This window comes from Panicum virgatum, chromosome 2K (assembly GCF_016808335.1).
Source record: "Panicum virgatum strain AP13 chromosome 2K, P.virgatum_v5, whole genome shotgun sequence".
NCBI classification, from domain to species: Eukaryota; Viridiplantae; Streptophyta; class Magnoliopsida; order Poales; family Poaceae; genus Panicum; species Panicum virgatum.
Genome location: NC_053137.1, coordinates 68,178,622 through 68,196,763, shown reverse-complemented (window position 1 = coordinate 68,196,763; position 18,142 = coordinate 68,178,622). Strand labels below are relative to the sequence as shown.

Genomic DNA, 18,142 nt, shown 5'->3' with positions numbered 1-18,142 from the left:
CAATCTCTATGTAATTGTTTTTTCTCTTAATAAAAAACGTGCTCAGACGCAGACACAGACACAGACACAGACGTGAAAAAAATATAGTACGGTGCCACCAACCCTAGCTAAGGTATAGCCTGCAGGTAGGTCTATATATCCCATCCACGAAATGACGACACCGTGAACTCATAAGGTGAAGGCTCTGGGGTCGATCCCTCGCATCATATCATTCTTCTGCCCAACAAAGTTGCTATAGCCTTTAGTAGATTTCTTTTTAGGTACACATTGCATGCTCATGACATTTTTTTTCATAAATTAAACCACTGACAATGTGGCCGGGCCTATTCTCTGTAGGTCCACACACTAACTGTTATAAATGGGTATCCATAAATAGTTTGTAGCTACTGCTAGATATTTCACTAAGCTAGTTTTTTATTTTATTTTTCATATCTCGTGATACCGATTGACTTGTGTTTATGCTTTGGATTTCTCAACAAGCTCCGTAACTATTTATGTGTGTACGTATGACTGAAGGCCTTACATAAACATGAAAGCCATCTATATATATGATATATATTTTACCTGAGGTCAGAAGGTGAGGGAGGCACGTCGATCTTTCTTTATGTGCTGTGTGAACACGAAATATTCCTCTACGTACATTCATACGCATGAACAAGGCATGAAATGAGCTAGCTCCCTATCTTTCTTTAATTGTTTGAAGAATACATGCACATATGGACGAAATAGTCCAATCCCACCAATCATGCATGCATCCCATAGGTTAACTTTGCTTGGAACAACGTACATGCATTCTCAGCAGCACAAGAAGTTCTCATTATTATATATATAAGTACTAGTAGTCTATTAGCAACTTGAGATTTTCATGTATGGGCTAGGAATTCTAGATTTTTTTTTAAAAAATAATTTGTGGATAATGAAAGTACAAGTAGTGCAATAATCGTACAAATGTTTGCTATATTAATTAGGGCCGGACGGGCCGGGACGCATATCTCGATCTCTATATCTATCTCCATATACACTATTATTAAAGCAAGCAATGATTTTTTTGTTAGGAGTGTATGTTGAGATAAGTTAGGAGTCTAAAATCATTTAGAATTAGCGTGTGGCGAGTAAAATGGGAAACGTATGAAGTCCTCAACCGACACGAGCACATACTATGTTATATTATAACATACATATGGTATATAATATATATATATATATATATATATATATATATATATATGCTAATTAATATATTTATATGGTTTCTCGTAACAAGGTACGCACATATTTGCTTGGAAGTAGAACTCGACGACAAAGATAAGTGTGGATAATTTGACATATAGTATTTGTATGCATCGTTGTCATCGATAGTAGTAGTCCGGCCACCAAAATATAATAATTAATAAGCGAGCGAGTTTATCCCTTTTATGAGAATGTTAACGATCGAGGATGCATCGAATTGCCCAAGGTAATTTGCCCGTAGTGTACGTACATGTCATTTAAAACGACGACCACAAACCTAGTCAGAATCGTATATCGAACAAAGCTAGATTACATGGTCAAATTTCACATAGAAATTAACTTTGCACGCCTTTAATTAATTTTGTGATGATGAGTTTCAGAGTTTGTGTGGTAGTGTCCGGCGGCAGGCTAGTAGTACAAGCAGCCAAGCTACTGCATCATTCTGAACCGAGCGAGCTCGATCAAATCAAAAGATACAGGGTGTGTTTAGTTCCCACCCCGTAAACGCAAAAACGCAAAATTTTACATCGAAATCTTGCTAATTTGAAGCACTAAATGAAGTCTATTTATAAAACTTTTTGCATAGATGGGCTGTAAATCGCGAGACGAATCTAATGAGCCTACTTAATCCATGATTTGCAACAGTGATGCTACAATAACCATCCGCTAATTATTGATTGATCATAGATTAATTAGCATCATTAGATTCGTCTCGCGATTTACAACCCATGTGTGTAAAAAATTTTGTAAATATACTTCATTTAGTACTTCAAATTAGCAAAATTCCGTCGCAAAAAAAATTGCATTTACACCTGCCTGAACTAAACAGGGTCACAACCAACCAAACAACTAATAAAGCGAGCTGGGTGGCTCTGGCACATACTACTGCATACTAGGCCCTTGTGAACCCCAAGGGCCATTATATTATCGGCCATCAGACTGAATGTTGCTGAATGCTGGAACCAAGGAGAAGAACCAACCAACGCCACTTGCTTTGGGCTCTGTTTGGTTCACACTGCGGTTTCTTAGTGCACGCAATCCGAAAAAAGAATCTCGCATGCATGGAGTGTTAAATGAAGTCTATTTGCAAAATCTTTTTAGGGATGAGTATAATTTTTCGCGACGAATCTAATGATAGTAATTAATCGATGATTGGCTACAGCGATGCTACAGTAATCATTCTCTAATCATGCGGTCAAAGGTCTCATTAGATTCTTCAGGGTTCATAGCGCAGGTTCTGGAGTTAGTTTTATAAATTAATTTTATTTAATACCGTAATTAGCAATCAAAGTTTCCTAATAGTACAGAAAACCAAACAGGGCCTTGGCGCGGCGGGCTTCCCCCATCTAGTAGATCCTCGTTCCCACTGCCACCTGGGCCCCGCCCACCACCTAATATAAAATTGACTGCGGGCGGGGCCGGCCCGGGCCCGGGCACCTATATATATATATAAACCAAACCCCAGCTGACTAGCTGAGCTGCCCGCCCGCCCGCCTCCGAAGCAAATTAGCTGAGGCGTTGCGTTGCATTGCATTGCCCCAAGCTAGCAAATACTACTTGACACTGCAATTAGCTAGTTAGCAGCTAGCTAGCTGACGACGGACGGACGGACGGACGCAACGACCGTGCCCGCCACGCGCCATCATGGTCGTCGTCGACACGGGGAAGAAGGCCGATCATCTTCAGGACGAGCAGCAGGTGGTGGTCCGACAAGCTGCTGCTGCTGATGTTGTTGTGAATGATGATGACCACCACCAGCAGCAAGAGCAACTAATACTGGTGCGCAAGATCTCCGGTCTGGCCGCGGCCATCGGCAAGCTGCCGTCCCTGCGCCCCTCCCCCGAGGTGAACGCGCTCTTCACTGAGCTGGTGGCGGCCTGCGTCCCGCCCAGCGCCGTCGACGTCGACAAGCTGGGGCCGGAGCTGCAGGCGATGCGCGCCCGCCTGATCCGCCTCTGCGCTGACGCCGAGGGCCTGCTGGAGGCGCACTACTCCGACCTGCTGGCCGGCTTCGACAGCCCGCTCGACCACCTCGCGCTCTTCCCCTACCTCTCCAACTACCTCCTGCTGAGCGAGCTGGAGCACGGCCTGCTGGCGCGCCACGTGCCCGGCCCGCCGCCGGCGCGCGTCGCCTTCCTGGGGTCCGGCCCGCTGCCGCTGAGCTCCCTCGTGCTGGCGGCGCGCCACCTGCCGGCCGCGTCCTTGGACAACTACGACATGTGCGGCGAGGCCAACGAGCGGGCGCGGCGCCTGGTGCGCGCCGACGCCGACCTGGGCGCGCGCATGGCGTTCCGCACAGCCGACGCGGCCCTGCTGACGCGCGAGCAGCTGGCGTCCTACGACGTGGTGTTCCTGGCGGCGCTGGTGGGGGTGACCGCCGAGGACAAGGCGCGCGTGCTCCACCACCTGGGGCGCCACATGGCCCCCGGCGCCGCGCTCGTGGTGCGGAGCGCGCACGGCGCCCGGGCCTTCCTGTACCCGGTGGTGGACCCGGAGGAGATCCGGCGGGGCGGCTTCGATGTGCTGGCTGTGCACCACCCGGAGGGGGAGGTCATCAACTCGGTCATCATCGCGCGCAAGCCCGTCGCCGGCGGGGTGGTGGAGCACGGGCACGGGGCGGCGGCGCTGATGAGCGGGCGGCCGTGCCTGTGCTGCGAGATGGAGGCCCGCCGGGCGGCGCATCACAATCACAAGATGGAGGAGGCCGTGGCCATGCCCATGCCCATGCCCATGGGGGATTGAGCAGCTGCCGCCATGCATCCTCCTAGATTAATCGATCCACCGATCCATACCTACCTACGCAGTCTGCAGCGCCGCCATCCTATATTCCTATCCTAATCCTATCCTATCCGCCAATAATCCAAGATTATTATTTGTTGATGGATGATGAATTACTACGTGTTCGTGTGAGTGCTGGAGAGCGGGCCGTTATCAATTAATTACTAGCACATGTATGTATGTATTGTAATAATCGGAGAAAATTATATCTTTGTTTTGAGGTACGCCAGGGAGGCGTTCGATCGATCTGTCCGCCAGATGCTGCTGCTTTTTATATGATGTGTGTTTGGAGCCTGGGCTTCTCCGGCCAATGCAATTAATTAATTAATTAAGCATCCTCCATCTGTTGCTCTCTTTTTTCTTTGGCCTAGCAGCAGCTGAGCTCATTGTGTTGATTTTGTCATGTTCATGTTCATGTCCATCATGGATTGGACTATCTTCCCGAATGATTGGACTAGTGCAGATGCTCGCTCTCGATCGGCAGTGTAGCCAAATGATGATTGGACAGACTACTAGATATGTGTGCCAGCCATTTCAAGCAGGATCACTACTGCTGAAAAAGAAATTAATTAATTTGGCTCCAGAAACCAGCAATATTATTCTTTTCTTCCAAAAAAAAAGAAAAAAAAATCTAAATTACTTCCCTCGACTATAGCCAAAATCTGGATAACGCCCTAAACTATTGTTTGATTCATTTTACCCCCAAACTATAACATTTGGTTGAAATTTTACTACATAATAGTACACACCATAAGACATGTTAGAATAATAAATCATAATTTTTTGTCATTATTTTGATAGATTAGGATATTTAATAATAAATTAATCATTAGAGTTCAAAATTATATGATAACTAATGGGGAAATTATAAAACTTTTTTAAATATGCATTGTGATGTCCACTACTACCCTGCAAAATTTTTCGCGAACGTGCCTGGGCACGTATTTCATTAAGACTACCCTGCAAAATTTGAAATTAAAATTCAACTTGTGTATGGAGAAACAAAAAAGATAAATTATGTTATGGGATAAAATAAACTAAATGCCATAGTTTAGGGGGTAAATTGAATCGAGTTATAGTTTAGGGGGTTATTCAAACTTTGACTATAGTTGAAGAGAGTAAATTAAACTTTTTTTTCAGAAAAAAGAAAAGCAATATCGCGCGCACACACATCTTCACTGCATTAATCTTCAGACCACGAGTGGCGGACTCTTTTTATGAACCCTGAGATAATTGTCTAAATTAAGACGTACTATGCTCCAAATTAAGTTGGCATGTTAAATGTCCCGTGGTGCTGGCATCATGATTGCATTCCAGTTATCAACATAAACCACCTGAGGAGCACTCAAGCTTCCTCCAAACCATGTCAAGTTTGTCAAGCCTAGTCGCCGTGTTCGGTTGGCGAGACTTTAACCAGTATATTCTTATGTTATTATGTTAAGTGCTCTTGAATTTCATACTTCTATTTTTTTCAGTCGCATCTGTATGTCCTACCAGCAACTTATTTCTACCCGTATACCCTTCCATTCAGGTTCCGTTGATAGTTAACACGAGCAAAGCCCTGACAGGTGGTTCTGAGCAATGTAAATGATCATATTGCCCATGTGCCCTCTATCCAAATTCCCCAAGTCAAATAAAAACCCGGCACCTTCCCCTCCCCCGGTCGGATCGGCCCGAGCCTCCCGCACCGACGCCGCCGCCCTTTGCCGCCGCCGCCGCCGTTGGCCGTCGGCGTTCGCCTCCTCCGGGCCAGCTCTACCCAGATCTGGGCCGCCGCAGCGCCACCCCCTCCGGCCCCGGCCCTTTCCTCGCCCTGTGGCCGCCGGTCCCGCTCGACGATCTCCTCTTCTTCCACCCGGTCCCGCCTGCCGCCGCCGCCACGTCGGCCAGCCCAGACCAGCTCTGCGGCACCAGGGACTTGCTGCTGCTCAAGCGCTCCTACTCCTTCGGCTTCGAGCGCAGCCTCGCCATGGAGGCCGCGTCCACGGCCTCCCCTCCCTGGCGCTACCGCGTCTCCTCCGGCGCGCGGCGGCGGCGGTGATGGAGCCACCTCCCGCGGCCGCAGCTTCTGGAGCAAGCGCTGGCCATCCCCGTTCGACGGGGGCAGGGGCTCCGCGGCCGCCGTCCGCGTCTTCTCCTTCCGCTCCTACTGCTCCGCGGCGGGCAAGTCAACCCCCTCCTGCCGCCGCGGCCACGGCGGGGCCGGGAGCGGGTTCTTCATGGCGCTGGCGTCGGAGATGCCCTCGATCCTGGCCGCGGCGAGGCGGGGCCGCGCGGCCGCCGTGTCCAGCCGGCTCCGGTGTGAGGACCCCGGGGCGCTGTTTTCCTGTTTTATTTGTGGTCAGAGTTTTTTTATTAGATCTGAAATTAAAAAAAATGGACCGGCGGTGACCTCAGAACTCCAACTGTTTTAAAACCTCCCAAGAGTACACAGGTTTTTTTTTTTGAAGTGAAGAGTACACAGGTTGATATAAGGGCATACAGGTTAAAAACTTTCCAGTGCAACATTTCCTCTGCATATGGGTAAAATTTGTCTTTTCCCATCTCCGTTAGCCACCGTTAGTGCTAATTCTGTCCAAAAAGATACAGAGGTAAAGATAAGTTGACGGTAAGACATACAGGTGCGACTGAAAAAAAATAGAGGTATAGGTGGGAAGGCAAGCGGGCTACCACCAGATGTACCTGCCAGCAGAGGCTACCAGATCCGATTCAAATATAACGAGTGACTTGCGCCAAGGCGCGCGTAATTTATTTTCTTGTTTCTGTTTGGCAATATAAGTTTATATAGAGGTTTGTAGTAGATGTATGGACAAATGAATATACATAGATAGAAATAAAAAATTTATTTTCAAAGCAAAAAAGTAAAAAAATAGTAGCTGAAATCCGACGTCTCAATGTCACCGTCGAAGGCGGCCGGGAGCGGTCCTCGGGCATCTCCTCACCATGCATTGCGCGGCTATCACGCCCGACCTGCGGCACCGCGACGTACTGGAGCGAGGCCGGGTCGCCCGCCGGTGAAGGCATGAACTCGCCGCACCTGTCGAGGGCGTGCCCTGCGGCCCGCCCAAACTCGCCGCGTGGCTCTCCGGCCTAGCTTCAGTACCGTCGTTGCAGTAGAGCACACACCCATTTGGAGGCCACCAAAATTACCGCTCGAGACTTCTAGATTCAGATATTTTGCAGTGACCGAATGGAGAGCTGACGCATGTACCATTCATGTCTCAAGGCCTCAAAGGTAACGATGGCACGGCCAATCGCATACACCGTCAATTTAGGATCGAATGGTGGGAATTTTTTTTACTGACGTGGCCGGTGTGCCCTTGCACGGACATTCGGAGCATTCACATATAGAAATTAGGGCCGTGATTAGATTGAAAAATTTTACCCCAAAAACCGTCACATTGAATATTTGAGCACATGCATAGAAAACTAAATAAAATCTATTTACAATTTTTTTACACAGATAGGTTGTAAATCGCGAGATGAATCTAATGAGCCCACTTAATCCATAATTTGCAACAGTGGTACTACAGTAACTGTTCACTAATTATGAGTTAATCATGAATTAAGTATGCTCATTAGATTCGTCTCGTGATTTACAACCCATCCGTGCAAAAGGTTTTGTAAACAGATTTTATTCAGTATTCCGAAATAGCAAGATTTTCTTTCATCCGTAGCCATCAGATCGCGATCGGACGGCCGAACTTTTTTTTTTGGCCGACGTCAGGTTGGCGCGGTATGCACGTCTATACCTAAAATATTGATCTAAATTAGTAATAGAAATATATTATCCGCTACTATATTCGAACCAATATTGCATCGATGTATTAAATTAAATCTAAAAGTTACAGTGAAGCGGCATAGTAGTTCAGAGTCTGAGTGCGCGCAAATCCCAAGCATTTTAGTATACAGGTACAGATAATTTTTTCTTAGAAATTGATTTTTTTTGTGTTAATAGGTATATTTGATGGATTGGGTTACATTAATTATTGATTTTTAGGGAAATAAGTAAGATTAGCAGTGAATGAATAGTTCAATTATATTTTGTGTGTTTACGAAGTGAAATCGAAACCCAAAAAATAGTAGGACTGCCACATATGAATGTAGTATACAAAGTCTAGTTATTATTTTTATATGTAGAAAATAGTTAAATATATTTTATATTGTCAAATAATGGAAGAAAGATATTTTTTTTGAAAGATAGACCCACTTAATAGAACCGTAGGCTCCACCAAACAATGTGTGCAGGTCCCACTTGAATAGTACGTGGGTCCCACGTGAGTCCCGCCTGAATAGTACGTGGGTCCCACGTGAGTCCCGCCTGAATAGTATGTGGGTCTCACGTGGGTCCCGCCTGAATAGTACGTGGGCCCCACCTAAATAGTATGTCGGACCCGCATGAACAGTGCATGGGTCCCACATGGGGCCACAACTCACGGGAGCACTCCAAATCTTGGCACTTTTGTATAGGTATATAACTAGAGCCGTGATTAGATTGGAAAATTTTACCAAAAAAATGTCACATCAAATATCTGAACACATACATGGAATACTAAATAAAATCTATTTACAAAACTTTTTAGATGGATAGGTTGTAAATTGCAAGACGAATCTAATAAATAGAAACATGGCTGGGTTCCTGCCAGATTCAGCCAGCCCAGCCAGCCAGCCGTTCAACCGAACAGCCCAAACCGAGAAGGAAGGCTGCTGGCCCATGCGTCGCTGCGTTGGTATTGGGGCCCAACCCAAACCAAGGGCCCCTCTTGTTGTTGTTGCTGCAGTTCCAGACCTGTACGAGTCTTCCTCCCGACGCGATGGGGTCAGTTGTCTCAGTCGGTCCAGGCAATTTTTTATTTTTTTATTTTTTATTTCTGTTTTTTACAAAAATATATTTTCGAGTTGGAAATTTACAGAAATATATCACGGCCGCCCCGCTGCTGGACAGGTCCCTGTGAACCGGCCGCCCGGCAGCTGGGCGGGCGGCCTCCCAGGGCGCCCGGCTGCGGGGCGGCCGGCATTTTTTTTTGCAATTTAGCCTTTTTCGCAAAATAATTGAACATATGTGTCCTTTTTGTAACTTTTTGCAGAAATAGACCATGTGGGTGGGCGCTGTAATATGTGGCGCCGAGATAATACGTCTTGATGCCATAGATCACGGCGCCGAGGTGCCACGCACGCACAAGCAATCTAGTGAATCTTCGAACTTGCCTTTAATATTTTCGGACATTTCCAGGGGACTAGAATACTGTGAACTACACATCAAATATAATCCGTGATCGCCGTGCTGAGCAGTGGCAACCTGTGATCTCGTACTCGTAGATAGATACACTATGGTCCCTATTTTGAGTTATACGAGCGTGTCACGAAGTTTACTCTGTATGTGGTAGTCGTCATCATCGTCGGCGGGATCTCGGCCGCTAACTCCTCCCGCAACTAACTTGTCCTTCATTAAATCATGGAAAAAATTCGCAAGAGATTCCCTTATTTCACAAGCATTATAGAACCCACAAACATAACAAGTTCACATCAATAATATCTATAGAAACAAATGACAAGTAAACTACCACAATCATAATCCGAACAGTCAAAACAGTCCATAATGCCGCCGGAGAAACAAGTGCAAACAACTAACGACCCCTACCATTCCGACCTCTCTTACGTTGTGCGTGTACGTGATCTGTAGGGTAGCTATGACGTTTCGGTGGCCCCACGTTTCTGGCAGGACGGCGTAACTGAGCCAGAGGTGTATGCAAGCTGAGATCATCATCCTGGGCAGGCGTAGCAAACAACCGTGTAAACTCGTCCAAGGAGGCCGCGGCGTTGTCTTCAGACCACCCTACAGATCACAAAAAAAAATTTAAGTAACATTCAAAAGGTGAATGCAATTCCGTACAAATTATTGTACGTACCCTGTGTTGGAGGAGGTGGTGGTGGTGGATAGGAAGAAGCTCATTCATATCCTCCTGGTGACGGCATAGGGTGATACGAAGACGGCCCCGCTCCAGTGAACTGTTGTGATCCTGAGTATAAATAATAACGTATGAGCCTTCGACCATAAAACATAAACAAATAAAATTATGCACCACATATTTACCTAAAGTCCCTCCAGCATGTGGCATAGAGGTAAACTGGGTTCCATGAAATGGAGCCCCTTGCGAGGCACCTGGCCCTCCATAGGGCTGAGAACCGGGGTACCCGTACCCTGTGTGGAGTCATATTTAAATAATGCATATAAACATAAGGATCGGTAAATATCACACCATACCTTCTGCCTGTCGGTGGTATAAGGGAGGCTGCTGTCATGCGGAACCACAAGAAACCGACGTCGACGCTTGCGACGATCCGTAGGAATCCTCGTACTCCGTCCGCGTACCAAAGGCCTGAAGCATACCTCGGGCTCTATCACGTTGAGTGGTCCAGGCCTCGAGTTGTGCCGGCACGCTCATCGTAGACTCGCCATGAATCTTCATTACATTCAGTGAGCAATCTAATTCAAGCAGCCTGCATGCCTCGAACTGCAACCAAAAAAACTTAGTATACAAATATTAAAAGATCGAAAATGCCGTCAACATTTACTCACCGCCCCAGCTAATGCCTCATCCCTGTGTCGTGCATAGCAATCCTGCGAAGTCGCAACATGCGGCTATGGATGCATGTCAACATACGTCAAACGGCAACGAGTCTTCGGTTCGTACCAGGTCAGGTACGCCCGAAACGAAGGCTCAGTGTGTGGACCGGTATCCTCAGCCAACTGCTCGTCTGCATCATCCCACGCAGCCACCCATAGTTGTAATCGAGTGACCCACATTGTCGAGAAAGGATGCCCAGCCCTTGATAAACTTCTCGTTAAATAGAAATTAGTTTCACGTTATTAGTACATGAGTGCTCATACATTTTTGTTACCTATGATCGTGGCGCTGAACACGATCCAACGCTGAAGACACAGGGAAAGACTGGCGTCGACCGAACTGCCTCATGACTCTATCCGGGTAGTGGGCCTCAACTGCAACGTCGTACACCAAAGCTGCAGTAGTCATCCATAGGACCTGGTCCTGTGTGCACACCGAAAATATCACAAGCGGTGCACGTGCGGCTATAGCCGAAGGACTGTATGGCTCCCACATAATGTCTTCTGGGGTTAATCGATCAAATTCGGCAACAAACTCAGGATAAGACCGCCGGGTCTGTACATGTGCCCATATTTTCTGCAAAAATAAAAATTATATGTCCACTAATCAGTCCTAATAATAATTAAAATGATTGCTAATCTACTGTTTCAACAAAATAGTTTCTATAATTTTCTAACATTCTCTACAATTTTCTAATATTCTCTACAATTTTCTATAATTTTCTACAATTTTCTACAATTTTCTATCATTTTCTACAATTTTCTAACATTTTCTACAATTTTCTAATATTATCTTGCATTTTCTAATACTTCTCTAACAATTTTCTAGTATTTTTTAATACTAAATCTAACACTTAATGTACTATATCAACGCTAATCGCTATAAGTAAATGCACCTAAATGTACCACTAATCACTCCTAATAATAATTAAACTGATTGGTAATCTACTGTTTCAAAAAAATAATTACAACATAATCTATTTATAAAATGTGGAAAATTTTAGTTACCTAAAGTCGCCGGCTTGAAAATCCGGCAGGGCTTCGCCGCTTTGCCTCTCCTTCACTCCTCCTCTCCCTCCCTATTTTTTCTTTTTTTTGGATTTTTAGCAAGGCAAATGAGAAGGGAGGGGCAGCCAACACCCTTATATAAAGGGGGAGCCGGCCGCCCCCAGCCGGGCGGCCTGGGAGGCCGGTCGCCCGGCTGCCGGGCGGCCGGTTCTCAGGGACCTGTCCGCAATTTTTTTTCCTCTTTTTTTTTCAGATTAGCCCCTGCCGCCCGGCAGCCGGGCTGCCAGGTCCCGGCCGTCCGGCAGCGGGGCGGCCGGGGTATATTTCTACCTGCTGTAGCAGCACCGTCCAAATTAAACCGGCTTAAATGCACTAACCATTATTTTAATAATTAATCAAGTTCCTGTGCACTTAAAACGGTGTAACTTGACAGGCTGTCGGGTAAAATCCCGATTAAACTACTGTACTCCAGGATCACAATTGCACTTAGACCCGTACGAAGACGAGCACAGGTGATACCAGCATACAGAAGTCTTCAAATTAATTTACAACACATGTTTTACATAAAAGTCTTAATACAAGCGACAGAGTTTAAAACACAGCGGAAGTTTAAAACTGAGTTCGAAATACAATACGGTACCCACGATGATGATAAAAGGTGAGCTCCACATTCTGCCCACCGATGTGATGCCAACCTGCCCACGGGGCGGCAGGGGTATATTTATGTAAATTTCCAACTCGAAAATATATTTTTGTAAAAAACAGAAATAAAAAATATAAAAATAAAAAAACCGCGTCGGTCCAGTGAGGAGTCCCCCACTCCACTTCACTCCTCGAATCGGATCAACTACAAGTCTACAACTAGTAATCATTCACACACAGCAACAGCCAACAGCCCACAGCACGGGGGCATTCCGATCCGCCGGAACCCTAGCAAGGAGTTAGGTATCCATGGCCTTCTGGTGGCCGCTCCTCGTGCTCGCCGCCGCCTACTCGCTCTGCCGCCTGCTCCTCTTCCTCATCCCGCCCACCGTCCCTTCCATCGACGTCGACGCTTCCGATGGTACCGCCCCCATTCTATTTCTATCCCATCTCCATCTTATTCACATCTTTAATTCTGAGGGGGTTCCCATTTGCCTTGCCGCAGTCTTGGCCAAGGAGGACAGCTTCATTTACGTAAGTCCACATGTTGCTCTTGTATTCATTCACTTGACTCACCCCGGGAATACTAGTAGTCTAGTACTGCTGCCAAATTGTATAGTCTCTTTTGAACCACCAACCAACTCAATGTGGGTGCAGTAAGCTTGGGTGCTGATTTGCTTCCACTTGGGCCTTTTCCTCTTGTCCAACTCAATGTGGGTTACATCTTGTTTATCAATTGCTAGCAGCATTCTAATTTGTTGCGCCGCTGCAGATACCAAGAAAGGGCAAAGCAGCTCAGACCGACAAGGTCCAATGCTACGAACCAGCAACCATGAAATACTTGGGCTATTTCCCTGCACTGACTCCTGATGAGGTATATATGTTCCTGTTCCTGGCCTGCTATACTTAGGTCGGCTCTCCTTCCTGAGTACAAACTAGAGATTTAGCGCAGGCCTTATTGTTAGTCATGTTGTTTTCTGAAATATTCTCTCTTCTCTGACCGCCAAAACGAATCAAGCTTGTTATGTACTGCGGCTCTATTTGGCTTTGATTGTCGCCAATTCTTCTTCGACTAATTAGGTCAAGGAGCATGTTGCACAAGCCAGGAAAGCTCAAAAGATATGGGCAAAAAGCAGCTTCAAGCAAAGGCGCCAGTTCCTTCGTGTCCTTCTCAAGTATATACTTGAACATCAGGATCTCATTTGCGAGTAAGGCCCATCCTTTTCTTCCACTTGCTCTGACATCCTCACATCTACAAGAGTAAGCTCAATTCTGTTTATGTTGTGCAGGGTATCATCTCGGGACACGGGAAAGACTATGGTCGATGCTTCATTAGGCGAGATAATGACCACATGCGAGAAGATTACCTGGCTTTTGGATGAGGGTGAGAAGTGGTTAAAACCTGAGTACAGGTTAGAATCCTCAAAACTAATCCTACATGTTGGCTTGGGACCTTATATCCTTGCTGATAGAGGTAAATAAGTGCTTGTATGGATGACTGTTAATAACTAATTAGTAATTGCTTACTCCAGGTTTGCTTTTGCTTTCACTGTTTATGTCTGAGCAATAACTCATGTTTACCTTTCATTATGATTCGAGACAGAGAGCATTTTATGTTTAGGAATGGTTTCTTTTTTTATTGTCTGCCTCCAATTAGGTATATTTTTTGACTACTTGCTTTTTATGCTGCTCAGATCAACTGGGAGATCAATGCTGCACAAGAGAGCAAAAGTTGAATTCTACCCTCTTGGAGTGGTTGGTGCTATTGTATCATGGAATTATCCCTTCCATAATGTTTTTAATCCAATGCTGGCTGCAGTATTCTCTGGTAATGCAGCAGTTATAAAGGTAAACATCATGATCTAACACCAGAACAAGTCTTTTAAATCCTTTGTGCACAATTCATCTGTTAATAGTCAATTGCCTTGCCTTGCTGACTAGTGCTTGGCCCTAGCTGTGGAACCTAATGTTTGTTTTTCTTCCTGTAAATGCTAAAAGGTTGAAATTCCTTAAATCACCTTGCCTAATCTGTTCTTTAACAAACCATTTCCATGGACATATCGTAGACTCATAGATCAATTAGTAAAATTTTTCTTATTAAATAATCTTGATATCTGTGTGTATTATGTGCCACCATTGAAGCTGATGGCTATTATTTTTGTGCTATGCCTTCTGCTATTTTTTATTAGTTAACCTAATAGAGTTCTCCAGAAAGTAGTAAATTGCATATTGAACATATGTTGGCTCCTAGAAAGCACCCTTCTCAAATAAGTGTAGAAAAATTCTCTATTGAGCTTTTCTTGGATGGATCTTTTCATTTACACCAAGTGCAGATAGAATGTTAGCATGGCAACACTGCAGCACGTTGTGACATTAACATCTCCCCCTTGTTTTTCTAAGTTAAATGTATGTAGACTGTTATATACTTATATCCACCTTTCTGCTGTATGTAGGTATTATGTAGGCCTCTGTAATGTGTTGATTCATCTGATTTCTGATGTACATTAAACATTACTCAGATTATTCTGATTGGTGAAATGGCCTTTTACAGGTCTCTGAACACGCGACTTGGTCAGGCTGCTTTTATTTCCGTATCATACAAGCAGCTCTTTCAGCTGTTGGTGCACCTGAGAATCTGGTGCACATAATAACTGGGTATGGGTGCAGTTTTCTATATTCTTAGTTTACCTGCTAACTGCACACCGCTTACCTGGTCTCTTTTTTTTTTTGTTTGTTTTAAGTTTTGCTGAAACAGGCCAAGCTCTTGTATCTTCAGTAGACAAAATAATATTTGTGGGATCACCTGGCGTTGGAAGGATGGTATAACTCACATCTGAAGTATTGTTTTATTAAGTAGATCCAACTATCCATATTCTTTATTTTGAGTATATGTCATGATATGGATTCTGTCTAACCACTAAACACACCTGTGCTTGCTAAATCAATTGATTTTCATAGTTACTACTAGGTTCAGTGTCCAGATAGACCTTGACCAATTGCCACAATGTGACAGACAAAAGGACTTTATGTATATTAGATATTCTGTCTGCAGCACAATGTACATCTATTTTTACTAGTGATTATATAGCCAGGACCTATCTCCTAGCATATACTTTTTTATATATTTTAGATGCCTGTATTAAAATGGAATCATATATTTCTGTTAATAGGTATTTGTACCCTCCATTTCCTCTGTTCTAAAGACTTAAGTTTTCTGCTTATTACAGATCATGCAAAAAGCATCGGAGACTCTAATACCTGTAACTCTTGAGCTTGGTGGCAAAGATTCCTTTATTGTGTGTGAAGATGTAGATTTACCCAATGTAAGGGTAGTTTATGTTGCCTATGACATGAACAGCATATTTTCTTCAACAAGTCCCAGCAGTGTGCTGAAACTAATCTGTCATCTTTTCCTGTTTTCAGGTTGTTCAAGTCGCCATTAGAGCTGCTCTGCAATCTAGTGGGCAGAATTGTGCTGGCGCTGAAAGATTTTATGTCCACAACGATATCTATTCCGCCTTTGTTTCTCAAGTAGTGAAGATAGTCAAATCTATATGTGTTGTAAGTACACGAACCATATGCCAACTTTTATTGCATTACCTTTTTGAGTCTTGTGCTGCTTCACAGGATGGCAACCTTGTGCTGTCAACTCTGTATTATTATCTATTATTTGTCTTACGAACAAATGCAAATATGTGCACTAACACGAGACTATGAGTATGCTTTTCATATTTGTAACCTCGTGTTTCATATTGTGTTCTTTTCTGTTCCATGGAACCATATTTTCTGACATGTGCCAGTTAAAACTTATCTTAATTAAATAGATGATCCTAAACAATTTTAGTAGATAATTCCATATGGGTGTTCAGCAATCAGCAAACATCTTTAGGTGCCTATACATTAATTTCTTTTTTTCGTTAACTCTTGTACTTTTGCCATAGTGCTTATGGCGTGTCCCTCTGTTTCACTTTATTACTTTTTTAGGGTCCCCCTTTATCAGGCAGATATGATATGGGTGCAATCTGTATGATAGAGCATTCTGAGAAACTTCAGAATCTTGTTAATGACGCTATTGACAAAGGTGCCGAAATTGCTGTCAGAGGGAGTTTTGGCAATCTTGGTGAAGATGCAGTTGATCAATTTTTCCCTCCAACTGTCCTGGTGAATGTTAATCACACAATGAAAATTATGCAAGAAGAGGTAAGCTCGAGTTGATCTATGATTTCCTTTAGGACCAGTGATAATACTGTTAGTCTTAGCACTGTCTTTTGCTGATCAACAGGCATTTGGGCCAATTCTACCAATCATGAAATTCAGTTCTGATGAAGAGGCTATTAAACTTGCAAATGATTCAAAATTCGGTCTTGGTTGTGCTGTTTTTTCTGGCAACCAGAAGCGTGCCATCAAAATAGCATCCCAATTACACTGTGGTGTAGCAGCAATCAATGATTTTGCATCAAGTTATATGTGTCAGGTAACTATGTAATTGATGTTATGTCTGTCTTTTGTAATAGTTAAAACTCAGAATTGATGCATGGTGCTGGTGATAAGAAGCTGTCTTTTTTTTTTTTTGCAAATTTCCTTTAGTAGGCCCACTTATCCTATAGCATCTATTGTTCATCATGCCTGTGTTGCGTTTTCCTGTTTTGTGTTATACCACTAACACTTCTGTTTCTGTCTTCAGTCATTGCCATTTGGTGGTGTTAAAGACAGTGGATTTGGGAGATTTGCTGGTGTAGAGGGCTTGCGAGCTTGCTGCCTTGTGAAGGCTGTCGTAGAAGATAGATTCTGGCCATATATTAAAACGATGATCCCAAAACCTATCCAGGTCAATTTCTTCCCCCAAACAAATAGTCTGATCTGCACAGTCTACTTGATTCTGCTACTCAGACGCTGGTGATTTTGCAGTATCCTGTCTCGGAGCATGGATTTGCGTTCCAGGAGCTGCTCGTGGAAGCTCTGTATGGCTATAGCGTTTGGGACAGGTTGCGGTCCCTCGTGAATCTGGTAAAGATGATTACTGAGCAGAACTCTACCCCAGCTCCAGCTCCAGGTACGAGGACGAAGAAAAGGCGATGAGGCTGTGCCAATTTGCCCTTATGACGCTTCTCCCATCAGCGATGGGCTTGTCGGGGATGCAGGTTATGTGCTTGGCAGCCTGCACTGTAAACGGCCTTAAGAAATTAGAAGTAGCCTCCTTCCATGACACAAGAGGAAATCAAAATCGACAACGAGATCCGTGACTGGTTTTCGATTTTGGTCTCCGAAACAACTCTGTTGTGTTGGTGCTTGCTGCTTGGGAACATAGCTTTGAGAAACTGTTGCCTGGGCAATGAATGAAGTGAAATTCTAGTAACTATGGTTGTGTTAGGATGTGTCATGTGCTGCTCGGACACCATAGGTGTTTGAGTGTCTGTGCGGTCAGCATGCAGCTCCATCGCCATGTAGTACGTACTAGCAGCAGCGCGTGGAAAGTAGACAGAGTGACTAATTTTCAGCAGCAGGGCGCTCATGCACTGCACGCTAGTAGTAGTTGTGTTTATGAATGGTGAACAGTGGAGTGGAATCAGGGCTCAGGCTATGGCTGGGCATTCGGGTAGCCCGAAAATTTCGGGTCGGGCTTTTCGGGTATTTGAAATTTCGGGTTTTGAAAATCGATACCTGAAATTTGCCCGAAATAACAAAAACCCGACATTTTGGGTACCCGAAAATTCGGGTTCGGGTAATCCCCGAACTACCCGATATCAAGAGGGCCGATAAGGGCTCGCCGCGCCTCCGCCACCATGAACTCGGAGCCGCGCGCAGGACCCTGCAGCGCGCTCGCCCGTCGCTCGCCGAGCAGTGCCCGCGGGGGCC

The 18,142-nt window shown here is 44.8% G+C and overlaps 2 protein-coding genes and 2 long non-coding RNA genes across 4 annotated transcripts; 3 read left to right on the top strand and 1 right to left on the bottom strand.

The window, feature by feature from the left end:
• Positions 1–2,692: 2,692 nt before the first annotated feature.
• LOC120694915 (nicotianamine synthase 9-like) lies at positions 2,693–4,345 on the top strand. Its single transcript, XM_039978239.1, has one exon. It carries the CDS (start codon positions 2,875–2,877, stop codon positions 3,970–3,972), a length of 1,098 nt encoding a protein of 365 aa, XP_039834173.1. The 5' UTR covers positions 2,693–2,874; the 3' UTR covers positions 3,973–4,345.
• A 1,316-nt stretch (positions 4,346–5,661) lies between these two features.
• LOC120694914 lies at positions 5,662–6,755 on the top strand. The gene is made up of 2 exons (XR_005683701.1): positions 5,662–6,442; positions 6,473–6,755. It is a non-coding gene; the product is annotated as an uncharacterized LOC120694914 (long non-coding RNA).
• A 3,194-nt stretch (positions 6,756–9,949) lies between these two features.
• On the bottom strand, positions 9,950–10,475 carry LOC120696270. Its single transcript, XR_005684050.1, has 3 exons — positions 10,274–10,475; positions 10,103–10,210; positions 9,950–10,028 (listed from the first exon to the last, which is right to left on the bottom strand). It is a non-coding gene; the product is annotated as an uncharacterized LOC120696270 (long non-coding RNA).
• Positions 10,476–12,462: 1,987 nt separating this feature from the next.
• On the top strand, positions 12,463–17,642 carry LOC120694913 (aldehyde dehydrogenase 22A1-like). Its single transcript, XM_039978238.1, has 14 exons — positions 12,463–12,707; positions 12,792–12,820; positions 13,059–13,160; positions 13,367–13,494; positions 13,576–13,698; positions 13,981–14,134; positions 14,838–14,941; positions 15,028–15,106; positions 15,514–15,609; positions 15,710–15,847; positions 16,271–16,486; positions 16,569–16,760; positions 16,971–17,114; positions 17,195–17,642. Exons 1-14 carry the CDS (start codon positions 12,596–12,598, stop codon positions 17,363–17,365), a joined length of 1,788 nt encoding a protein of 595 aa, XP_039834172.1. The 5' UTR covers positions 12,463–12,595; the 3' UTR covers positions 17,366–17,642.
• The last annotated feature ends 500 nt before the right edge of the window (positions 17,643–18,142 follow it).

Bases quoted from the DNA above. Each gene is read 5' to 3' on its own strand.
- LOC120694915 (XM_039978239.1), top strand. From the start codon at position 2,875: ATGGTCGTCGTCGACACGGGGAAGAAGGCCGATCATCTTCAGGACGAG.
- LOC120694913 (XM_039978238.1), top strand. From the start codon at position 12,596: ATGGCCTTCTGGTGGCCGCTCCTCGTGCTCGCCGCCGCCTACTCGCTC. The intron at 14,135-14,837 runs GTAAACATCATG...GGCCTTTTACAG, and splicing joins GTAATGCAGCAGTTATAAAG to GTCTCTGAACACGCGACTTG. The intron at 15,848-16,270 runs GTAAGTACACGA...TTACTTTTTTAG, and splicing joins TAGTCAAATCTATATGTGTT to GGTCCCCCTTTATCAGGCAG.